Source organism: Haliotis asinina, chromosome 10 (genome assembly GCF_037392515.1).
Source record: "Haliotis asinina isolate JCU_RB_2024 chromosome 10, JCU_Hal_asi_v2, whole genome shotgun sequence".
Lineage (NCBI taxonomy): Eukaryota > Metazoa > Mollusca > Gastropoda > Lepetellida > Haliotidae > Haliotis > Haliotis asinina.
In genome coordinates, this window is record NC_090289.1 from 27,062,961 (window position 1) to 27,089,001 (window position 26,041).

Below are 26,041 nucleotides of genomic sequence, written 5' to 3' on the forward strand. Positions count from 1 at the left end.
TTATCACGCGACGGCCCAAAAGGCACGCGTAAAATAATTGTTTTTCACATGCATGTCTTTATAATACTCTCTTGTGTTGGTATCAGGTGTCGTAGGACTTCCTATAAAGAAGGCTTTGCATGTGAAATAAATACATTTGATGGTGTTAAATGCTACTGATATGCTGATAAAAAGATTTGTGTTTTAATAAGTAGTGCCTTACATAACTTTTTCAATTGTTTCTCATTAAGGATCCATGTTCTGGTGAGTGTTTCCAGCTGAGAGGCATTTTCGTCATTTGAAAAACATCATCACTGTGTAACAAGTTAAATTTTCATAAACTTGAAAAATTCCTAGAGAAACATTTAGTTTATTAAAGATGGACTGATATGGCATTTGTTCAAAACATTTTTAAATGTCCATAGGTTTTAATTCTTAAATAGCATGGAGTTCATGTGTACATTCAACTGTCTATTTCAAATACCAAATATTTCCTCAAAATTACACGAGATGATTCATGAACGGTGTTTTCCCGAATCATAAAGGAGTGATGGGATAGCCTAATGGTTAAAGTGTTCGCTGGGCACACCTAAGATCAGGGTACGATTCCCCATTTGAATACAATGTGTGAAGCCCATTTCTGGTGTCCCCGCCCTGATATCGCTGGAATGATGCTAAAAGTGGCGTAAAACTAAACAAACTCACTCATTCACTGCATCATCACGGAAGCAAAAAATATGTTCCCACACATGTGCAATAACGTGAAATGGAATATTCATCCACTTGCTACCTCACATATTAGAACATTAAACATGACATTTCAAAACGCCCCAAACCGGTTCTAAAAATATTCATAATATCGACGAAATGTCAGGTTTTTTAGTCTATCAGAATAATTGCACTAAAATCCCCCGAGAATTATATAAATTACAATCAAATTACATGTTAACATTGTTATCGATATAGAAACATGCACAATGCATCGTTAGTGCAGGCTCATTAGTGTCATGCAGACTGCACGTCATGGCATATGCTACCATGACACTGGTAAGGTGCACCAGTTGCCCTGTGTGTTCCGTTTTGTATGTAGGTCGACAGGACATAAAGAACATAGGGTCATTAACATCACAGTGTTTGTTTACATACAGTAAGTTACTGCTCACTTATGGTCCAATTTTAGAACCACGATTAACCAAATGGTACGGTTGCTACATTGTTAACACTGGTTAAAACGTGCTATCGTGACCCAAACACCCAGGTTCGATTTTCCGCTTGGAAGCCATCTGTTAGGCCCATTTCTGGTATTAACCGCCATGGTATTGCTGGACTATTGCCGAACGCTGCGTAAAACTAAATTCATTCACTCAATACAAGCCTGTGTTTGCCTACAGAAAATGGAACATCAACGCCAGAATAAACAACATTGATTATCTACAAATAAGAATCAAAATACCTGTGAAATGTACATGTATATCAATAAATGAAAATGCACTCGATGACGACACCAGGTCACACAACCTGAGTGAATAAGTTGAATGACACCCCAATAAAGAAGAAGTGACAAGAAGTAGCTCAGACACGTCGTGTTGTACATTAAAGAAGAATATGCCATCCATATACTCGTCTTGCATATCCACCAACTTCTAAATGCCTCTCAAGAATCTCGACATGCTATATTGTCACCAAAGCCTGTGGGAAACCAAATACGTACATGGTGTATTTACGCTTTCTCATGCCATTATAACGACTGGCATGCGCAGTACTCACTACGTGGAATGTGTTTCGTCATTAATATTTAGTGTAAGACATCCTTCTTTTGGGCAGTATCCAACAGTGTTTGAAATTTTAAAATTAAAAATCGTCTTTAGTACGAACCACTTGTGCTGACGCTTTTCGGATACTTTGCCTACAGTCGACTCCCTTAGCTGTTAATGATGTAACCTTACAGCTAATAGTCTGAAGAGATAAAACGGTGGCACAACCTAACAAACAAATAATGGATCCTTTTGAACTACATGACTAATCTTTCCTCCATCGCTTCTGAACAGGGGGTCTTTTCTTTCCCAAAATTACACGGCTGAAATAAAACCAACGCTTAAGTTGTTGTTTTTCAACCTTTAAGTCTCCTTTTGAATACGTTTTGGTGCTCAAAATCATCATTTAATTATGTCATGCTAACATATGTCTGCGTTATCAAACGCAGAAGCTTTTCTCCGTGTCGCTGGACTTAAGACAAAAGAGGAAAGAAGCACTGCACAACTACGTTTGTGTTGGTCTTAGCAACATGAGAATTGAGGCAAATCGAGGTGTCATTTTCATGGGTCATTTCTAACTAGCCAAGGATGAAATACCACATCTAAACATTCCTGTTGTGACTGCACTCACAATCAAACTTTTCCTCACTCACTCATGCGCATCGACCAAACTTAAATGTGAAAAGCAGATTTTATGACTGAATGTAGAACGTTACGTAAATAAGCATCATGCGAACTTGATTATCATGTCATAAAATATAACTATATAACAAATACAAATGGAGACAGAAGATCTCCTTGTTGCATTCCAATGAGTAATTGGGACATACTTCATGAGACACTGACTGTCAGTATAAATATATTGCATCTATGTGTATACGCTGTATATGCTACGTGCGTCATAAGTATAGCCAGTTACAAGGTGCTTTAACGATGTGTGTGTTGAATTAATCAGGCTGGCGGCTGTATTTAATCAGCTGTATTGCGTTAGGAGACAAGACGCAGTTAAGGAAACGTTAAGGAAGTGTCGGTTATCTAGGAGCACTGTTTGTGTCTCCTGGTGAGCACATTAATATCACCGAAATAGCTCTATGCAATATAGTGCCAAAGTAAGATAAGTATTTTTTAATCCTGTCATGTTCATTATTAGGGTATGTGCAGTCATAAAACTATCAATTTGATCTTAGGAATCAATGGCATCTCTAAAATAGTTATACCTATATGTCGCTATTTGTTATCATGATTGAGAAATATTTTCATCGTATCCCATTTACGTTGATCGATGCTCGTGTTGTTGATCACTGGGTTGTCTGGTCAAGACTCGATTGTTTACAGACGTTTGCCACATAGCTGCAAGATTTCTGAGAGTGGCGTTAAACAACAAATCAAACCAACAATCGCTGAATTCCAGAATTTAAAGAAGCTCGGGGTTCTCGTAAAGTATGCCAAAGTCCACTCGTGAGTCTAAAGACCGACAACATCCAGACAACAGAAATGTCAGTCCAAGTCCTGAAACCATGTAATCTAACAGAAAATGCCACTTCATGATGTGAAAAAAAACATCCCGTCTGTTTCAGCGTGAAATTCGTATAAACACGTTAAATCGTATGTAGATAATTTCTGTGCAACAGTGAGTTGTCTGTATCGCAAGAGCAAAAAACATTCGCTGGAATCAGCAGATTGCTGGATCCCCAGTTTCCTTTAGATATGGGGTCTGACCTTTGTATTGGTGCCTTATTGCCGTTCTTCATATGCAGGTTAACAAAAGGTCACATGTTGACATATTCTGCAGTATGTGGTGAGTCAGTGACATCAAACAAATTCAAATTATTACACATCTAGGTGACAGTGAAATTGTCTCTCACCTATCAGCTCGATGGCGTTTACACGTCACCTTTTCTGTTGGCGTTACTGGCTGTAATTAACTCAGTCAGTAATTTTTGTTTGACAGTCTAATCACGCGTGAAAAATGTGTGGGGTTTCGCGCCAAATCAGCAATGGAAATGTGCCGGGAAATTGAAATCATAACACATTTGGGGATTTTTGTCCTGTAGAATGATTTTTTAAAAAAAACATTCTGCATCTAATAAACGTTTTCAAGTGCTGAAATGTTTTTATACAATTTCTTGTGAAGTCCTCTGGAAATGTGACAAAAACTATATTCAATGGGATGACCATGGTATTATTTTTCACTACAAAACGGTTGATTTGACTTTGCATGTGTTTGTGACGCGTGTCATCGGGCACGTTACGCTAACCTTTTCGCGAACATCTGTTATTGTCACTTTAATATATACACGTGTATGGACTCTTCATTCACTGGGATATTGTCATTATTCAAAATTACCTTGCATCGAAGTATATACCTACACTCTTTCAACACGAAACCATCGCTACATGCAGTTGCTGGCAGTCCCTACAGTACCACGTTGAGACTGTTTATCTCACTACCATCTTTATAGGTGCAATGCATCACTTATCTGCGTAAGTCATCTAGTTAGACACAGTCTTCAATAAACAGACCCATGTGTTGGTTGTAAGTACGAACGGGGTAAACGTCCGTTACTGTTTGTCAAAGTATTGCCGCATCACATGCCAGTGGTGACTATACAAATCACGCGGTGATAAATCATTGATAATTTCAACAGCAGCGTCACATAAGTAGCGAATGAATAGATGTTTAAGCATCAGACACAACACTGATCGTAGTATACCGATTACTGGGTCCATTACGGATCCACTTAGAGTGGGTGTGTTGAAAAATAACAACTGTTGTGTTTGTATTCCCTTGAAAATTGCGGAATACGATGATTTGTAAATAAAGTAGTCACCGTTTGGGTATATATTTATACCGGCGTGTTTTTAAGTTGCAAGAACGCGCAAAATATTTGACTGTTACCAATCTAAAGACCATCTACTAGATGTTAGCGCAAGAAAATAAGCATTACACATGTGTCTCGGTCTTACGAAATGAGTGAAACATTGGCGAACATCGAGTATGTATGACATACCATAAAAATGTTTTAGTTTTGTTTGACGTTTACCGGGCAAACTGCAATTTTTTGGACACAGTGGTTGATATTGTGAGTAACAACCCAAGCGTGTGGAATACGGTGTCATGCAATACATAAGCATTAGATTATATACTCAGAGAAATAAATAAAGGAACACAGGTAAATTCAAGGTTTCCTTTAATATTTTCCAGTTCCATCACCAGCTTTGAATAGCGCTGTGGGAGGAAATCTGAGAATAGATAAAGGAACACTGCCATGAAGTGGTGCTCCCTTATTTGTTTCCCTCAGTATATTTCTACAAGGAAACTCCCTACACTAATTCGTCTTCTTCTCGATGGGGCATAGGTTGAAATGGACATTGCGAAGACTATTGCCTATTGTAGTGAGCCAGTTGAGTTTTACGCCGCACTGAGTAATATTTCCGCTATATGGAGCGGTCTGTAAGTAATCAAGTCTAGACCAGTCTGTCCTCTGATCAACAGCATGAGCATCGATCTGCGCAAATGGGATCCAATGACATGTGTCAACCAAGTCAGCGAGACTGGCCACCCGATCCCGTTCGTCATCTCTTACAACAAGTATAGCCGCATTTGCTGAAGGCCCATTCTACCCCTGGACCTTCACGGGTATGCTTCTTGTAAGACATCATTAGCTGGTCCATGTGTCCATGGTGACTGCATCTCCTTCCGTTTACCAAAGAGGTAGTCCTGTTCAGGTTTATGTCGATTTCTCAGAGATGTGGGTGGAATGTTGTGACATAAAGCAACAAACAAACAAACAAACAAATCTTGTTGCCATCTGACAAAGACGATGTCTAGATTACAGAAACAGAATGGAAACATCAGTGATTTATACTGCAACAACCCAGTCTTGCAATGATGATGTCAAGATTACAGAAAGAGAATGGAAGCGGCCCTGATTTATAATGCAGCTACGTCTTTGAAAAGGATATATTGAAACTATATATTTCTACAGTTTGCCCCGGCACTACACACGTGTTGTGTCGAGTGTTTTACCACTCCCGTTCTTCAACCTCGAGTACTGTGACAATGTATGAATTAAGTCAGAAGTCAGTCCCTTCATCTTCTCTGTATCAGCAGCATATCTAGCATCGGCGTGGCATGTCTGTCTTCCTTGGTCTCTGATCCAATAAAACTGTCAACGAAGTTTCTGAAACGTACATGACAACGGTGAAATAAGATCTTAACAACACAGGTGCCTGTTGCTCTGGCGCAGTATCTAAGAGTTGAAGGTGTAACGTGGTTTTGCAGTTAAGCATTGCATTGAAGACATATGGTTAACTGTGTTTTTATCTCCCTTGCCGACATTTAGGCACTGTAGCTTACATCCTCTGAAATGCAGAAACTCAAATAAGTGGTTCCGCAAAGAGAGCTGCAGTTTGATGTACTCTGTCTAACGTATAGTTTACCATGACTGACTTAGATGGATTAGGTTCAAACACTGGAAGGTGTACGTGAAATGTTAAACAAGAGGTCTGGTTCATCTACGAATTAACGAAAATACGTGGCTAAGGACAGTTGGGTATTCTGTGTTTTGCAGGGATTTTATGTTGGATAGTTTGTGTTGTTTTCAAAAAGTTATATTACAGTTTGATGCATCAGTGACACAGTATGACGGTCGATGCAGTTCCCTAGGTGTGTTGTACCACAGGTTCCATCCTTGCATGACGGGTACTACTGACGTGGCAGGATATATGCACCGTTTGACTGACACCGGGTGTCGTGACTATTTTGACAGTGTATCATAGCCACAAGCTGACGATACAGGCGGAACTGGACGATCGACCATTAGACGATTTTAGCAGAGATGTCTGTTTGATGTGAAAAGGGTTTTAGAAATTTTATTTAACTGGCAGCTTAGGTTTGGTTTAAATATGCTTCTAGTCTGTCAGAGGTCGACATCAATGGCAGTCTGATGGCAGTTTAAGAACCCGGTGACTGTCCATCAAGAAACACAGAAGTTTGTCTGTGTTCATAAAACTAGAGATACAACCATGGAGAAAGACATAATTCTTGTATCCGAGTAAGTGTAAATTCTTGTATCTGGATAACTGTACATTCTTGTGTCCGAGTAAGTGTAAATTCTTGTATCTGGATAACTGTACATTCTTGTATCCGAGTAAGTGTAAATTCTTGTATCTGGATAACTGTACATTCTTGTATCCATGTAACTGTACATTCTTGTATCTAGATAACTGTACATTCTTGTATCCATGTAACTGTACATTGTAGATGATGTCCATAAGCGCAATAGATGCACATTCCGAAGGCAATCTTTAGGGCAAAAGTTAAATTGTATAACATATGTTCTTAAAACATATACCGTTTTTTAAAAAAAAGTACGAAGGAAGAAGGAAACAGATGATGAAGAGAAATTAAGAGAAAATGTGACAAACCATTCCATTCCACTACTAAAAAGCAATGAAAAAACGAACCTTAGTAAACTTTTATCTATTCTAAATGTTGAAATGAAATACATCTCTAAGGAGATTATCATATGTAATATGTATATAATTAAAAGATGTAAGGGGTATACAACGTTTTGATGTAAACAAGCTATGTTATTATCTCGAAACATCATTATCCTCAATGGCATGCTCCTTGAACATACATTGTCTGACTACGCATCTAAAATCCGGTTATGTTTTGAATGGATTTTTTTGCATGTGGCTACGAATTTCGTCAATGAGCGTACTGAGAGTTCAGTTATACAACAGCTGAAATTGACAATAAGATATTTATAGAGTACCATAAACATATATTTGATGCTAGACATTGTACTTGTCAACCCCTATTTGTACGCGACGACCAAGTCTCATTTCAGTAACGTAATTCTGTACACATTCATGTTGTAAAGCGGTGAATGCATTTTAAATCCCGAATGATACAATAAGTGTAAAGTGTAAACTTGTTTTCCCACACGAGTACCGTCTGTCAGTTTTTCAAAACATGATTTTAGTTGATTAACGATGTTCATCACTGTGTGGGTGAATAAGTTTGACGTTAACACTCCTATACGGAGAGATACAGAACAGCGAATATTTGTAAATTAATCGGTATAATTATATTGAACCTTTTATGTTAACATACTGCAGCCTGATGACATCGTGCCAGTGAACTATATCGCATTTCAAAACGAAATAGTGCGATCTGATGGTTATAATGATTTTTTTTTCTATTAAACATATGTAGACCCATGAAGGACCGGGGTAGAATAGGCCTTCAGCAACCCATGACTGCCATAAAAGGCGACTATGCTTGTTGTAAGAGGCGACTAACGGGATCGGGTGGTCAGGCTCGCTGACTTGCTTGACCCATGTCATCGGTTCCCAATTGAGCAGATCGGTGTTCATGTTGTTGATCACTGGATTGTCTATTCCACACTCGATTATTTACAGACCGCCACCATATAGCTGGAATTTTCCTGAGCGCGGCGTAAAACTAAACTCACTCACTCACTGCCATATGTGAGAGAATCATAACAGCGAATATGTCTATTAATACGCTGACACACTAGGGAATCATAAAAGTGTGGTTTCTATTAAATCAATGCCATGCAAGAGATTGATAAAATCGAAGCGTTATTTTAAACAATACCATGCAATAGAATCATAACAGTGAAGCGTTATATTGCATATTTGCCACACGAGAAAACAATAACAGTTTACAGTTTCATGTTAATAAAAGCAAATATCTCCACAAAACAGAATCAAGTGGGCGAGCGGCACTAGATTATGAACATGCCTGAATCACGTATGAGATATGGATGACAGTGATCGGCCTTACATGAACACACCACCGTGTAACACTTTATCTAACCAACATTGAAAAACACCAACATATTTTGGTTACTATGATTCCAAGGATTGCGTCCTCACTCAGTTTTACAACGTGACACGTTCCACAGTATATTTATCACATTTATCAGTATTGTCTTTGTAAATTGTTTAAGTTGGCCGAGGCTCCCGTGATGAAAATATTATTTTTGTTTGATTTTTAAAACTGTTTTAGCACATGTTACATTTGTTTATGCTGTCAGAATGATCTTCAAACTTGGACGGTCTGCTGTTGACACTGTTTCGTTTATCTAGCGGCCTCTTTCGACAATGTATGACATAAATAAATAGCAACTATTCCAAACATCCTGCAGTTAGGAATTTGAGGTTATTACGAGCTTAGTGCGTTATTGGGTCGTAAACTACGGCTACGGTTAAGTCTTAATAAGTTCTATTTCTCACTTTCTATTGGAATTCCTCGGGTTTGCGTATCCGTCTCCGGTCTTTGTTACTGGAGCTTATTCTGATAACCTGCGTATTCTTCTACTGATAACAATGATGACACGTTTAGACTTTCAATCACCTTTATCGTGGTTCATTTACTTGACATGAGTTTCGAGTGTTCTAAAATGACGGATGTTCCCTGAGTATATATAATTTCTTTAGTAACAAATAACCAGATTTAAATTGAAAAGGTGCCTAAGTTAGTAAGGAAACGTGAACCTGATGAAATCTAGACTTGCTTCATTAGGGGCTTTAGCATTGCAGGAAGGGTTAGTCAGGCAGGAAGATAAGGCGGTATCTGGACAGTGAAACAGAGGAGGAGAGTTCATAAAATAGTATTGTATTTTGAAAAATATTTGACCATTAAATTTTCGGCTTACCTATAGGTTTAAAAGACTGTTTGTTTGTGTCTTTGTTTTGAACACTGCAGTCATCAATATTACAGGTGTATAAAATATATCTGTAAATAATATACCGATGGGTACTATTATGAGCAACTTGTTATGCTTTCCCGGTGCAATGAAATTGGTCCTTTCTATAATTGATTCCGCATGAGGCACCGATTACCCATTCCATGTAAGAATATACATTCCGAACTACGTATGTTGGTTATAAATGCGACTAAACGGGTGGTCAAGCTCATTACGTAGTTGAGAGATGTCATCGTTCCAGTTGCATAATTCGATGCTCATGATGTTGATCACTAGTCGTCTGGTACATACTCCATTGTCTTCAAATTGCTGACATATAGCAGCGTTAAACAACGGGAATAACAACATGTGTCCCTCTAATCGTTTAATCGTCCCATACGACACACACGATATGGCGTTCTATTTTGACTCTCAGTCCACACAGGACGAAAACGCTTCATATATACGTTTGTTTGTTTGTGTGTTTGTTTAAAACCGCCAATTTCCCAGAGTTATGGTTGACATACTGTCAACCAGGTCAGCGAGTCTAGCCACCCGATCCAGTTTGTCTCTTTTTTACGGCAAGCTTGCGTTTGCTGAAGACCAGACGAGTACTTGATATCTAATTATCATCTGTACGGCTTGATATCTAATTATCATCTGTACGGCTTGAGAGTATTTTGTACTCCCATTAATTTTTAATAAGATAAATCGCCTTGTGCAGTAAATATTTTCATAACTACTGTACATTTTTAACTGGTTTACCCATTGTTTCTCCATTTATATTTTTCCTGAGGCTGGAAGAAAAACAAACTGGTATTAACATATGTGTTAGACTTCTTGACACAGACACATTCCCAACAAAACACTCCCTCGCTCTAAAAGAAGAAAAGAAGAGATCACTGACCTTAGCATTGAAGAAGTTAAGTTAAATCTCTAAAACCATTATTTAAATCTAAATTCCATTTATTTTATTCAAATTACACCAACGCTGACGCTTCTTGTGATAAATGTTACCAGACAGATATATCTCATGAATAATTTTCCCGTACGTTTTGAATTACGCAACGCTATAATGACTATCTGTGGTGATCTTTGTCCATGGAGATTAGACGGGAAGACCTACTGGAGCTGGTCGATGGATCCTACAAGCTCTGAAGATATACTCCGAACAAGGAGGTCTGTGTACCGCGGGGAAACGCTATACATCCTAATGCTGCCTCATCCCCGACTCACGATAACCCCCATCAACAAGCCAGGCTTCTTGGCAACTTCAAACAGTGTATAAATCTGTTGGGTAGTGTGGAAATGAAACATGATATTAGATGGTATTAACCTGTCTGCGGGGACTATTTTGTCACAAAAAAACCCCAAAATACGTGGACATAAATCTTGTTATGAAAATGTGTCATGCTGTCTGTTACCGTTTGATAAAACACTGCTATACTTTCTCTGATGATAATTATTATCATCTTAGTGATGGCGTAAGCAATGGATGATGACCTTTTTTCACGAACGATGCACACGTTGACGTAGATGTTTTCACGAAAGTGTGTGATGCTGCCTGTTAATGTTTGATAAAACACTAGTGTCGTTTTTCATCATTTGTATATCGTGTATTGAGTGATGCCATATAATAACACCAACATTGCCATGACATTTGTATGCGTCACTGCGGATGACTTTCAAGACAAACTTTGATCCTATCATGAAAGTATGTGATGCTGTTAAAGTTCGATAAAACACTGATATCATTTTTATCGTATAAAATATGCATCAGCTTATGAGCTAAATTCATCCTCACAGTGTTTGAGCGACACAAGTTATAATGTTCAAATAATGCAATGTGAAGCTGTGATTTTGTGTGTAGTTAATGGTATTGTTGACTATTCTCTACTTAGAAAAGCTCTCTAGTGATGCCATTCTGAACGAATATCGGCTTCACTTAAAACAATATAGAACAGCAGAAATCTGAGGCTTGTGTCTTCGTGTTTAAGCACACAAGTCAGGTAATCAAACATTTATTTCAAAGGTGTTGTAGGTGCTTTTTTTTTTTTTTTTTTGGGGGGGGGGGGGGGGGGGAGCCAAGTGGGAATGTTTGAGTGAGGTAAGTGTTACGCCACACAATGTCCCAGCTATATGGTGGTGATCTGTTAATAGTAGAACATAGACAAGAAAATCCAGTGATCAACAGCATGAGCATTTATTAACTGATAAGATGTGTCCACCAAGTCAGCCTGACCACCCGATCCCGTTAGTCGCCTCTAACGACGAGCATGGGTTGTCGAAGATGCATTCTAACCCTGATCTTCATGGGCACAGGTGCGAATGAAACCACTGAGACAAATGGATTCTTTTTAAGGATTAGGCATGCATTTGATTCGCGACATGTTACAAAGAATACTATAAGTCAGTACTTTTGATCACTTTGATATGTATTCAGAATTTACATTTTAGCTTTAGAATTTCTATATCAGTTTAAAGTCATGGTATGTGCGTGAGCGTACTGAAACCGTTTACTCGTGAATTATGCTCCATAAAGGGGTATATTCTCGAAGGTCCTTAACGTTTTACGGCTATTTAATGCATCATGTACAACGCATTGACGAATTTGTGTTGACATGCTGTTACCCAGACGTTCGTTGATGCGCACACCATTAACTGTGTCTTTGTCAATAACATGCTTTCATCGCCGTCATACCATTAAAAGGTCATACATACTACTTCTTCAAGCATTACGTCCTCTTAAGCGGCTCCTCGATGAATGTGTAACATCCTTATTGCGCCTGGAAGAGACAACAAAACATATAACTGTTGTCCATTAAGCTCCATGGTGCTATCTAGACACAATCAGCACAGGACAAAGCATCACTCATAGTTTACCTGGCGTTTCTTCAAGCATAAAGAATCGACGCCATTATCAGCATCAAGTCACGGTTTGACATCTTGCTCTTCACATAAGAAAGATAAATGAAGGGACTCTTTCATCTGCAGGATTAAGTTGAGAGATCATCAAAATCAGGTTTGTCGTGAACATTTCCTGTCTTCTATATAGAAAAATGAACAATGATTTTATTATGTAGTTTGTATGCGTGTGTGGTTTGTAGGTCTTACATAAACATCGACAAGGCATTATTTGCCAATTCGCGAACATTCCACCAATGCCATATTTTATTTCAGCCTGTGTGATTCTTTTCATATCATGCATTAAATTTTTTTATCCGCCCAAAATATTTTCCCTCGAAGACGCCACATGGTCCTTCGTACCCAACTCAACCCTAGATATGGATATTGGTCGGTTAGGGATAGGATAAAGAAAACCGAGTATCTATTCAATGCCTTCTTGCAACAATAGCTGATCCCCAGACAGTCCAAGGTTACTGCGAAACGACAGTGCTATGTTGTGGACCTTTCTGACCCAGACAGTAAGGCAACTCGAGGGTGCCATCAAAATTGTGAATGAAACATCGATTCAAGACTTGAGTTCTGTAAACTGGCCCTGCGTGTTGCGTGCGCGCTGTATATATAGAGTAACCAAACCGGTTTGGCGTATGCTGACGGAATGGATGGGTTACACGCCTGATTTACTCGTTCCAGAATGCGTTTAATTATGCACACTCGTAGTACGTATGTTAATACTGGCCGTTCATTAAGTACTGACTGACTTGCTCATGTATATATCTTGTAGTATGACTGAGTGAGTTAGTTTAGTTTTACACCTTTTTCAGCATTACACCAGCAATATCACGGCGGGGGACACCTTGGGAAAATAGAGAAATTTTTGCCCCCTCCCGAACCCCTCCGGAATGGTTCACTCGTCACTCCGAAGACCCGGGTTCGATTCCCCACATGGGTCCAGTGTGTAAAGGTTATGTTCTGGTGTCTCCCGCTGTGACAATGCTCATATAATGCTAAATGCTCACTCACAACTACCCAATCCGTCTCTTTTCATAAACTGTCCACCTCCCCAAGGATAATGATTTTATGACATGAGCGTAAATGTAGTGATAGATCTATATATTACATTGTGACCGATCTCTGTTTCTACGTGTTCATGGCGTACATAAATGTACCTCGCATGTGGCTGAACAATGCTAACGGTGCTGTCGCTATAGGCAGATGGAGTTTCCCCCGGCCTCAGTAAGAGCTGCTCCTCAAATAGTTCCCATTGGCGAAAACAAAGGATTAACGGTTAGTCGTAACATCTGGCTGAGTATTAGAACAGTTATAGAGAATTAACGACGTCCTCCGAAAAAAAAACGTTGAATTTGCAGAATTCTGCATTCTTGGTATTTGTGCTACTTCCTTTGAAGCGTATCGTCCCAACAGAAAAATAAGTGTCTCCACTGACAGAACTACCTGTTGGGCGAGTGAGTGGGTTGGCGAGTTGGCATAACAGTCGGTTGAAATGGATGTTTCAGATTATCTTCGTCACGTGGAGTGAATGTTATTTTAAGCCGTTTTTAATCAATGTTTCAAACTTGCCCAGAACCGGGGAAAAGAAAATTGATTTTCATGCTTTGATTTCATGTGGATTGTTTTTAGATCACAAAGAGCAATATTCAAGCCATATTAAGACAGTGGATCCCTTGAATCTATCATGCCAAAACACGTGTACTCACAGATGACGTTATTCGCCCGATGATGTTGACAGCAGGAATTCTGTGCCACAGATCTAAGAGAACTTGTTCGAGCTGCTGTCGATTTGCTGGTTGAGGTTATCGTTGTCTCAGCTGTCTGTCAAGATGATCCCAGAGATGCTCTGTCGGATTCATATCGGAAGATCGTGTTGTCCAGCTCAATACGTCGATGTTCACGTTGTTAAGGTAGTTTCTTACCTGGTAGACGTGCATTGTCCTGTTGCAAGATCAAATCCACTGGCTGTTGACGCAAAAATAGTAACACCACTGGTCTCAAGATATCGTCTCTGTACCACAGAGCAGTCAAATTTCCATGATGGAAAAGTCGTCTTCTCTGCTGACCACAAATCCCAAAATGGTGCACCACTTGGACAAAGTTTGGCGCCAGTCGCCCACCCACCCGTACGTCTGTAAACACGAACTCGCCCATCATGAAATCGAAACTGGTTTGTATAAAGAACTCTCTCCAAACCCTCTGTAACTGCCGTTGATAGTGTTGACGGGTCCCACGAAAGGGACGATGAACCATCCATGTGGAGTCAGCGTAGTACGGTTCGTCTGCAGATGGGGTGACCCATGGCCATCGCCGTCGTTACCGTCGACGTGACGAAGCTGTTCCGCAGGTGTATTGTCCAGATGTAGCGGTCTTCAGCCGGCGTGGTATACCCTTTGTGTACCCGTTCTTGGACGGTCTTGTGTCTGGCCTGTCTGTTGGTAACGGCTCAACAAGTTGCTGATGGTTGCTTGGATGCTATTGAAGAATTTTGCAATATGACGTTGTGAGGCCCCTATTTCGGCTTGAGAACGGTTACATTTCTGTGATGTCTCTCTCGATAGTCCTCTGTTCCACATGTGTATTTGTCCAGCAATTGTGCTCGGGTATTTTCAGCAAAGTCCATTTATGCTGCTTTTGGAATTGTTGATGGCAGGAAATTCACTCACGAACTTATGCCTTGCTACTCGAACACATGTGTTTTGGTGAATGAATGTTTACTGAAAAAAATACTCTTTTATAATTGCGAAAACGTTAATTTAAAAGTGAGGAGTTTATTTTGACCGGTAGTTTATATGGCATCGGTCTGTAAAAAAACTTGAGTCAACAGCGAGCCTGACCACCCGATCCTCTTACCTCATGGGTTACTGAAGATCAGGTCTAACCCGGATCTTCACGGGTCGTTGCATATCTACTTGTGTGTGTGATCAAGAATGTTCACTTTAAACGTCGTGATCATTCATACTTGACCGAACTACTGCTATGACCTTCCAGAGGTCTGCACGTGAGATTTTACGTTATTGACCTAGTTACCAGTATCGTTACACGTGAGTTAAAGGATACTTTTTAGCAACAGTAAACAGCGATTTGCTGCAAAATATCATTTATTTCAAAACACCAATAACTTAACGAACAGATTGCAAGTACGTTATTGTGATATTCCGCTTCATCGTTTTTACCGTTCGGGCAGACGTGACACTCAAACTTGTGTTTACCCAGTGTATAATCTCGGTCACCTACGCTGTTGTGTTTTTCACCAAGGTACAATCTTCTGCCTGAAGACCGAGACTTGTCTACCGGACAGTCGCTTCAAATACAGGCGTGTTAATATCAGGTGCCCGTGTCATAGTTTGAGTGACAGCGATATGGACATGAAAAATTACCTGTCAATCTTGTTGATTGTTGTGTGGAAAGTTATTATCAAGTCGTATTAACCATATCAAGTTTAACATTCCTTTGATACAGGCTCATATTAGTTTCGAGCGACCAAAATTATTTAATATGTACCCCTTGTGATCTCTGAGCATGACTGAAGAAAAACGAGTTGACAGAGGGGCATGTTCATGCATTCCTACACATGTGGACTGCGCACCCCGCTTGGGCATTGCACTAGACGTTGCAGAACGTGATTTACTTACTATTAGAGGGATATATGTGTGTCGGTGGTGTTAGGCTCCACAGGTGGTGAGGTTAAGGAGGTTAACGTCGCTTTCACGATTTTTACAATTATATAGAAACTTGCATGCACATGCACTCTCCTTGTCTGAATCCAGCTAGAGCAAATACCTAAGATGCGGAGCAGCATTTGCCGGTGAACACCTCTCACAATCACAGTACCCTGACTGAAAGTCGACCAGGATCCCGACTTTCAAAGTGTTCGTAACGTTACAACTTGTCGTAACTCTATACTTTGTCATAGGCTTGCGAATATCATAGTGCTACGAACTTTTTGTGGGTCGGACCCCAGGTCCTTGTTTTGCCAACTTACTAACGAGTGCTAGGCAGGGCGACAATAAGCATCATTTAGTAAACGTCTCTTGGTATGACATCATAGGGTCCGAACTCCCGACCTCCATATGATCCATGTTGGAATCGAACCCATATCGACAATGTGAGAAGCGAAGAATTTTGTTGGGGAACATTTGTTGTTAATTCTGCACAAAGTTCCAGCTTCATGAAGGCGGTCTGTATATAACTGAGTCTAGTCCAGACAACCCAATGATAAACAGCATGAGCATCGGAGCATACGCATTTGGGATACGATGTCATGCGTCGACCAAGTCAGAGAATCTGACCTCCCGATCCCGTTAGTCGTCTTTTTGCAAGCATGGGTTACTGATTTTACGGCAGGCCAATTCTAACCCTTAACCAACAGGTCTTTGTTTGTTTGTTTATTTGTTTGTTTGTTTGTTTGTTCGCCACACTACGCAATATTCCTGCTACAACTAAGTCTCTAAACTGTGCACAGAATCTTATCATCAACTCCATTAGCATGCTTATGGATTTACCAAATAAGTAAAACTCTAAGACCTGCAGTTTTCTGATCGTTTTAAGCTGAAACGCGATGATAGATCTGATCTACTGCCAAAGCCGCTTCACACCAAACGTAACAAGTCAACCGTATCAAAACAACAGTACAAGCTTTACACCGGGACATTCCAAACTGAATTATGTTTACTCATCCGCAAGAATAAACACGTTTCAACAAACACAAACCATAATTAAGAACATACACATTGGTATACATTTCCGAAACGATCACACGAATTTACCCTGAAGTCAATCAGCGGAAGAAAAGGGCTAAGTATTTTCCTGACCTTGCAAGTTTATCTCTGCCACTCGAGATCATTCAGCCAGTCGTACCGTAACCTGTTTAAGAGAGTCTACGTTTTTCAGTTCCAAAACCAGTAAGTCCACTATATGATATGCTCACACAGGAGAGCCTTTGTTTCTATATATGTCAGACTGGGATTTAAAGGTGTCAACCATGGATGTGATTCTCATTACAGCGCGCTGTTTAACAATTAAGATGGGGAAATTACACACGTGATGTGGTGGAGCAGAGAGATAAAACGTAAAGTGAGAGAATGCACGGTGACGGGTACTCTGTTGTCCGTTTTCAGCTCAGGCTCCGTGAGTGAGTATATGGTTGATGGTCCATTTAAGGCCTGAAGTAGCATACCAGCAATAAGTGGTTTTGGGATCTTGTGCACAGAAGGCATGTCACAAATCAGGTGAATTTTATGCAACGTTGGGCGTTTTATATGAAACAAAAACAAGATAAAGTAGTTTCAGTCTCGTTCAATAACTGACAAGAAACTTGAAACCCAGACCAGATCAAGTAAACAGTTAAAACATAAACTTATTGTTATTCACAATTTGAAACCCCAAGTAGTATGTTGTGCTTAAAGCCATTTAGTAGGGGCGGACAACTCTAAATCACAGTGAACGAAGCTGGTACTTCCTGTATTTTGGTCTGCGCATTATCAACGCAAGTCAATTGCTAAACTATCGATAGTCACCCATACCATGAATCGGTAGTTTTTCGTTCCAACTATCGATCAATTGCTATCGGAGACTCATTGCAATCCATCGGTTGTTCTATGCGTCATTACAGCGCTGCATGACACTTGACAAGTGAGTTTGTTTGAACAAGTATTTTCTACCCAGCAGAAAGTGGGTACCCGACAGTATAAACCATTATGACTATTAACCTTCTAGCACCTCACACGGAGCTTGGGTTAACCGGGATAATATTGTTTATAATTTTGAATCCGTTTAGAGCATGTCCTTGCGGCGTGGAGCTCAGCGCTATACAAGTGGCCAGTTATCATTAAAATATCCCTTCGAGGAACACCAGAATGGTCTTCATACGATGTACCTGTGGGGAATGAAACCCCGTCTTTAATGTGACGCGCGAGCGAGCTAACCACTAGTCTACCCCAGTCCAGATTGAGGTATTGAGGAGAAAGTGAATGAGTTTGGTTAAAAGGCGCCTTGAACAGTCTTTGGGACAAAGTTCGCCTTTCAAAGATGGGCGGGTGCGTGTTTGTGGAGTGGAGCGAAGTGTGGACTGACAACGTCTTCCAGATGCTCTCTCTTCAGATGTTTGATTTTACTTATTTGATGTGATGATTTACTTCAATAAAATCATTAACATACTGACAGCGTTACTATGAAAAACACTAGTAAATTTTATATTTCCTGCACTAGTAGATCGTAAAATGTAAGAAAATTGTGTTTGACAGTTTCTTCAACATGCGCGATCATGGGATGTTTAACTTATTTAATCATATGACTTATTTCATTAAATTCACTAACATACTAATATTGTTGCAATAAAACTGATCAGTAGATTTAATATTTAATGCTCTAGTAGATCTTAAATATAGGAAACTGCTTTTTCACTCTCAATGGGCTGTTTCATGTTGATAGTGAGATCATATGCCGGTCATTATGTGCACCCACCTCTCGCTTTCTTTGTCATTGATGTTTAAGATTTGTGTAAATATGATTTCAGTTTTGATCTTGGAAAGGTACTAAAAGTACGTAACCCGGTATTAACTGGGTATGAAAAAGCGAATGAGAACACAAACACAGTGTTCATGTTTGGTGTGGATTTTTAAGGTTATCCGTTCGAGAGTGTTTGCATTAAAACAAGCTTGAAAGTAACTTTTACATCTTATCAGCTTCACGTAACACTCTGGTGATTGGGTTTAAACCAATAAGTCTATATACCGTACTTCCCCTAAAGGGCGCTGTGGTCTGCTTGCTTAGAGATTCTGGCATTAGAGTGAGTGGGTGACTTGAATTTTACGCCCCTCCCAGCAATGTTCCAGTCATGTGGCGGCGTGTAAATTGTCGTGTGTGTACCAGACAATCCAAGGATCAACAGCATGAGCATCGATCGGCGTAATTGGCAACCAAAGACGTGGTTCAACAAATTGGATCATCCGATCCCGTTAGCGGAGGGACTGAGTTTAGTTTTACACCACACTCAGGAATATTCCAGCTATATATCGGTGGTCTGTAAAGAATCGAGTCTGGACCAGACAATCCAGTGATCATCATACTGGGATACGATGACATGTGTTAGCCAAGTCAGAGAGTCTGACCACCCGATCCCGTCAGTCGCATTTTACGACATAGGGTCCTTAATATCAATTCTAATCCAGATCTTCAAGGGTCTTCTTGGGGGGAAACCTGTGGTGGGGGAAATACGGAAACTTTCATTTGAGCAATATATTTTATCTAAAGACACTCGATCATGAAAAAAAAATATGTTACGTGTAAAAACAGATTACAGTTGGCGGGTTGTAAATACGAACCCGAATAGCAATCCCGATAAATCAGCGCCCCCGTCAAGGTGTTCCTCGAAGTTCGTTCACCTGTGTAAAAATCAACAACTCTCGACGACTAACCTGGCTCGATTTTTTTATTACAGTTGTCAAGGACGCGCCCACATGCCACACTAAGTACAGTATAAAGACTCGCCACCAGTAAGTGGCCCGGGTAAACAGGCTGCCTCTTGACCCACTTTCACCTCCGTCTGTCTAGGGAAATCTGGCCATTAGTAGTCGATGATTAGGTGTATGTAATGTAGGAGATGTGGTGATTGTGATCATTGGAATTTCTGTAGGCTGATCAAAGGGACTGTTCATTACAACATCAATTGTGAAAGACACTATACACGAGAGTAGGACTTCGGGTGGCCTAATCGTCCAAGACGACGTAAAATGCGCAGAGTTGCGTCCCTTTGAGTGCACGGGACACCTGGTGTCTTCCCGGAAGACGGGTTCGATTCCCCACATGGGTACAATATGTTAAACCTACTTCTGGTGTCCGCCTTCGTAACATCGCTGGAACTGTGCTAAGAGCAGCATAAAACTAAACTCACTCACTCACTCATCAGATAATGAGTGAACTTGCATGCGAGTGAGTTGGTTATGAATTTTGAAAGAGTTGTATAGTTAATCAGTGAAAGGGTGATGGGGCGGATCGTCGTGTCCATGAGTGATTGAGTGAAAGACTAAATAAAGGAGTGACTGAGTGAGTTACTGAAAGAGCATTTCGCTTGGAAGAACGCTGCTTTAAAATGAATATATATATATGGCTCCTATCTTTACCATATCACCACTGTACAACTGCTGTTCGTATAGGATAAGGGACTGTGGGGTAGCTTAGTGGTTAAGCATTCGCTTGCCCGGGTTCGATTCCCAAAATGGGTATCTTAATATGGGTGCCAAATAGGTGACGTACAGTAATAGGTGGTTAAACTAAGTACTGACATCAGCGCCATCTCGTGGAGAGCAGTGATGACTATGATGACTGTCATTCTGGGTGAAATGCGCACGGGATACCAGTGTATTGCAGTACAAACTTTCAGCACTGTACCGTTGATTTTTGTTGATTTCCTTCTAAACGAAAAGACCAAAATCTTCAATGATAGTTTGCTCTTGCGTTACTTTTTTTGAAAAGTGTAGAAACATTTTAACCGCAGTGTGCTTTTTTAACAATTTGTTTGTGAAGACTCATGAATGGCACTTCAAAAACGCTAGCACACGGATACACTTTTCTATCAAATTAAGTATACACGAATGCGGATATTTGCCTCTCATTTCTGGTTATGAGACACGGTGCCTTCCACCGGTGTTGGCAGACTCATGACATGCATTACATGCACGTACACTAACATCCGCTCACTGGAGCATAAATCTAACACATGGCATGTCGATTTCACATTTTTCCCATGAGTAACAAATATTATTTATCTAACGCCCAACATGTCCAGTATGATAAATTCTGTTTTGCATTAAAAATATCAAAGAATTAGCGACGCTGGTTAAATGATGCATGCAATATGGCGAAGTATATGTGGGACGTTATCCAATGACCATACGAGGACAACCATTAAGTTCCTCCCACAGATGTTCCGTTGATATCATATTTCATTAAACACGTCAAGGCATCTGCATTAGGCATTCTATAAACTTTCAGAAACAACGCCCAGCGGGTTCAAAGACTCTCGTCAATATCCATGGGGAAACATTTCACTCTCAGTGAAATGTACATGCTATGAAAACTGCTGCGCAGTCACTCTTACGTAAGAGTGATTATTGAAAATCCTTCGCATTTGTTATGAAACATTTTCAGGCGAGTAGCAAGCCAGTTTTTTTTTCGTGTAAGCCCGATAGGTTGCAAAGCGTTATATTTAGACCGCCATGTAGCTGGAGTATTACCACGTGCGGCGTAAAACTAAACTCATTTATATTTAGATTGTATTGAGGTTTGTCCAACCTTTTTTGCAACAATCATGTGTTACCCCCGGCCTTTTCATAATGGTAGCTACGTGCCTGATTTTGACTGACAGGTACATATTGCATCTACAGCATGTACATTTCACTGAGAGTGAAATGCACATCGTTCTCAGCTGGATTGTTGTGATGATATTTTTGAGTCAAGACTTAAGCCTATCAGTTGTATTTTTAACAAGCAATTACTTTTCGATATGCGCAAGTGAGTGTTTCCCCTTCTTGACTTTCTGTGCTGCTTCTTTTTGAAAAAACAAAAAGGAAAGTATGACATCTGACGGATGACAGGTGGCACGTGTTTTCTCGATAGGCACTGTTAGTTTCTGTAACTGCTGATATGCCGGTGAACTCACTTCGGGAACATGTAATTGACCTGCCTGACGTCCTGGATACAGAGCATGGTGTGCTCTGGTTTCTTCACAAGATTTGTTTGTTGATTTGTGGCTGTCTTGATTGACATTCCATACTTTCAGTAAAAACGTCCATATTCGTCAGCTCGTTATTATGAATAGACTCAGAGTAGTACATGTAAAAAGTTCACCTTCATAGGATAGAACACTACTAATGCAATTTCAAACTGATATTAACAATGTTTAGTGATAGGAATCACTGTAAATCCGACAACGATGATGGGGGGATATATACTGTACAGAAAAAGAAAAGCAACTCTGGCTTTTGTTTGGTCAAGCTTTCAAATGAAAGACATAATCTAGAAACTCTTAATTTTATGAGACTTCTTTATTTTTGAAATTTGTGTTTCTCTTGCTGTTCAGTATATGAACTATATTTGCCAATACGCGTTTGATTAGACCAGGAAGGAGCAAATGCGTGTTTTTTACCATTAAGGATTCGATCGTGTAGAAAATGGACTGGCTTTTGTGGCAGCCAGACCTAACTATGGAAAATTATACATTTTATATCTATACATGCATCTACATGTTTTCCAGCCATAATTGGACCAAACTTATACACATATACAAATTCGTCAGAAATACGTCGTAAACAAAATCAAAGTCTAACTTTTATGTGTCTGTTGTTTCCATGCTGCATATCGAAAATAGTCATTTAAAAACAAAATTTGAACCGTAGCTAAACTTTATGTGCTATTGTCTTGCACAACTACCTATAAGTAGATAATCGAACACTAGTTTGTTCTGAAGTGGACAAGGTTGACGCAATTATATCACGTGGTACTGTGGGTCTTCTAACCTTTGGATATAGTTGGATAGATTCCTTTAACAGGCCATAGATCTCAAAATGGTGTTGCTGATGTTTGCATTTCCTGGTTCACAGACCCGTGCCATGAAGGTCGGTATCGCGTCATTGACGACTACCGCCGATATATCAACTACGTCACCGACGAGAAGGGGGACAAGTTGTGCGACATCGGGCTGGACATAGGCTGGTACAGATTCATGGTCAATGGGTCTAACGCCGTCATGGCCAGCAAGTGTGTTCAGGTAAGTGACCATTAGGATATAAGACATTATGATAAAGTACACCCGTGAAGATCTGAGTTAGAATTGGTCTTCAGTAAACCATACTTGACACATGTCATCGTATCTCAATTGCGTAGACTATGCTCATGCTGTTGATCACTGGATTGTCGGACCCAGACTCGAATATTTACACACTGCCGTCATATAGCTGGAATATTGCCTAATGACCTTAGATTTGACTGCTGTGCATCACCATGGTGAATGAGTTAGGTACCTGGGCCATCATACAGTCTCACTGTACGGGGAAGGTGCCAATGATGACCAAAGGTACCAGAGTAGGCCTAGCCGTTCTCAAAGACAATTTGTCTTGCGTGAATGGTTTTACATCTCAAAGTCGGAAGTGACAGACACCGACTGCAAACATTTATCATTTCTCTGAAACATGCAAAGAAATGCCTGGCGAGATCATGTTCAGGTCTAACTAAGGTTCGAACCAACTATTAGCTGATCATGTCACAACTAAGACAGTTTACCTTTGTTTTACCTTATGACTAAGCCTCTGGGATATGGGTAAAACGGAATAAAACCATACTGACTCACTCACAATGGTTAAGACGCAGGTCATGCCATCTTGTAGCAACTGTTCACAAACGGAACATCCAGGATTATATAGTTTCAGAATCAGAGGATACAGTACCAACAGCAGTGGTATGAGTGAGTGAGTTTAGTTTTGCGCCGCTTTTAGCAATATTCCAGCAATATCATGGCGGGGGACACCAGAAAATGGGCCTCACTCGTTGTACCCATGTGGGGAATCGAACCCGGGTCTTCGGCGTGACGAGCGAACGCTTTAACCACTAGGCCACCCCATCGCCCCCTGTTAGTTACAGTACAGCAAGACCACGTCTAGGAACACCAAAGGAACGTCGTATGTCATAACCATGTTGGAAATCAGTTTGATTTGGGGGAATCGAACTCGGGCCTTCAACACGATGAACTTACGCTTTAACCAGGAGGCTGCCGAACCGAGACTGCCACGATGGAACTGAAATACCAGATAAAAGTGGCATGATGCCTTCAAGATACTTCTCTAAACAAGCTTACCATGGTATCATTAAGATACCAAAATGCGTGTCAGCCTTAGATTAGAACAAGATCTACACATTGAGCCTTGTCACAGGGATGAGGAGTGCATCGCCACCATCACGGACATCCGACGGCTCCTGACACACACAACTCTGAAGAATGCGGATGTATGTGGGCTTACGTATGACGGAGTATCACTCTGACCTCCAACTGCGTCTCGTGGGAGGGGATGAGAAATACAGAGACACTCTCAGCTTTAGGTGGGAGGGCGGCATATTTGTGACATTATCTCATGATCACGCACTTCAGAGCTTATACTATCAAAGCATATTTCAGGGTAGAAGTAGAAGATGCTGTGGCATCTGTCTATGATGTAAATACGTATATGTGAAGTATGACTAGAAGGTGATGGCACTGTTCTGTGTGTGATTGTTGCACTAAACAACATTTCAGCCTAATGAAAAGGGGGTAAGACATGACACAGTTTAGACCAGAGTGAGTGAGTTTTGTTTTACGCCTCACTCAGCAATATCCCAGCTATATGGCGGCGGTCTGTAAATAATCCAGTCTGGACCAGACAATCCAGTGATCAGCAACATGAGCATCGATCTACGCAGTTGGGAACGGATGACATGTGTCAACCAAGTCATCAAGCGTGATTGATACGAGCGTCCTCCATGTCGTCGATACAATGGCAAATAAGTCATCGAGCTTGACGACTCGATCAGTTAAATCGAATATCAAAAGCAGTTACAGAGGGCATTTACTCTTACAAATTACGCTGTTTTCAATTTTAGGCTTCTTCCCCAAACCTAATTATATGGGACCAAATCGCTATTTTTGCCATAGCATGGAACATATTTTAGTTGAAAACATTCAAAGCTGCGAGAACAGTTAAGGATGACACACTGAAAAATGTCACATATTTGGCTGAGGATAGTCTTCTCTCAAAACTCAACAGAATACTTGATCAAAGGTTCCAAGGTTGTCAAAGTCTAAAAAGTGTCTTCCGTTGATGAGTATTAACACGCTCTAAGGATTGTCTTGGCTGAAAATAGAACAACGGCTTACCATTACCAAATTGTGAAATACCTCAGCGCACCTTCTTGCACAAGAGTGGTATATGATCAGGAACGGAAAACACCAAAATTGCCCCCAACGTTGAACAGCGCACACAGTTTTCTGTTCTTTTGGAACTTGTTGCAGTATGTAATCCCTAAACAGCATTTGGAACCTGGCGATAGTTAAAAGCTATGCCGTCATTTGAAATGAAACCAAAAGGAAAAAAGGAAATCGGTATTCTTGCTATCTGAAAATTTGCAGGTTCTGTAGAAGGCCACACATCGACACGTGTTCTTGAAGGAAGGCACGCTATGTCAACTGTCTGAGACGTGGATACCATGCCAAAGGATCTCCTTTTTCTGTTCACGACAAACGAAACTAAAACACATTTTAAACTGTATCTCAAACTTTATCTAAAGGTTTTCCGTCAGGAGGTAATAAGTCTGACACTGTGAATCGTTAAAATGTTTACAGTAAGCCGAGCATAAACAAAAGTGTGTTCCCTTCATTCCAAGCGTTAAACAGTGGTGAGGAAATATATATCTCGCTGACACGCGTTATTCAGCAACAATACCGGCTAAACAAAATATACTGGATCTTTGCCCCCAAATTAAAAACGTTGTTCAGACGTTTCTAGGCTTTGGCCATGATGCCAGCAGTCCAACTTGTGTAAAACAATTAGTCAACAGACACTCTAAGAATATAGATTTTATTACCTTAATAGTTATGATTATGTGTTGACAGAACTTTTTGTTTCGATCGAATTACAAACA

The 26,041-nt window shown here is 40.2% G+C and overlaps 1 protein-coding gene across 4 annotated transcripts in view; it reads left to right on the forward strand.

Moving 5' to 3' along the window:
* LOC137299012 (von Willebrand factor D and EGF domain-containing protein-like) overlaps positions 1-26,041 on the forward strand; it is a 108,059-nt gene that overhangs the window by 41,377 nt on the left and 40,641 nt on the right. For all 4 annotated transcript variants that reach the window (XM_067831474.1, XM_067831475.1, XM_067831476.1 and 1 more), the window contains exon 2: positions 22,975-23,141. In XM_067831474.1, coding sequence (XP_067687575.1) covers positions 22,975-23,141 — 167 coding nt within the window. The remainder of the gene's footprint in view (positions 1-22,974; positions 23,142-26,041) is intronic.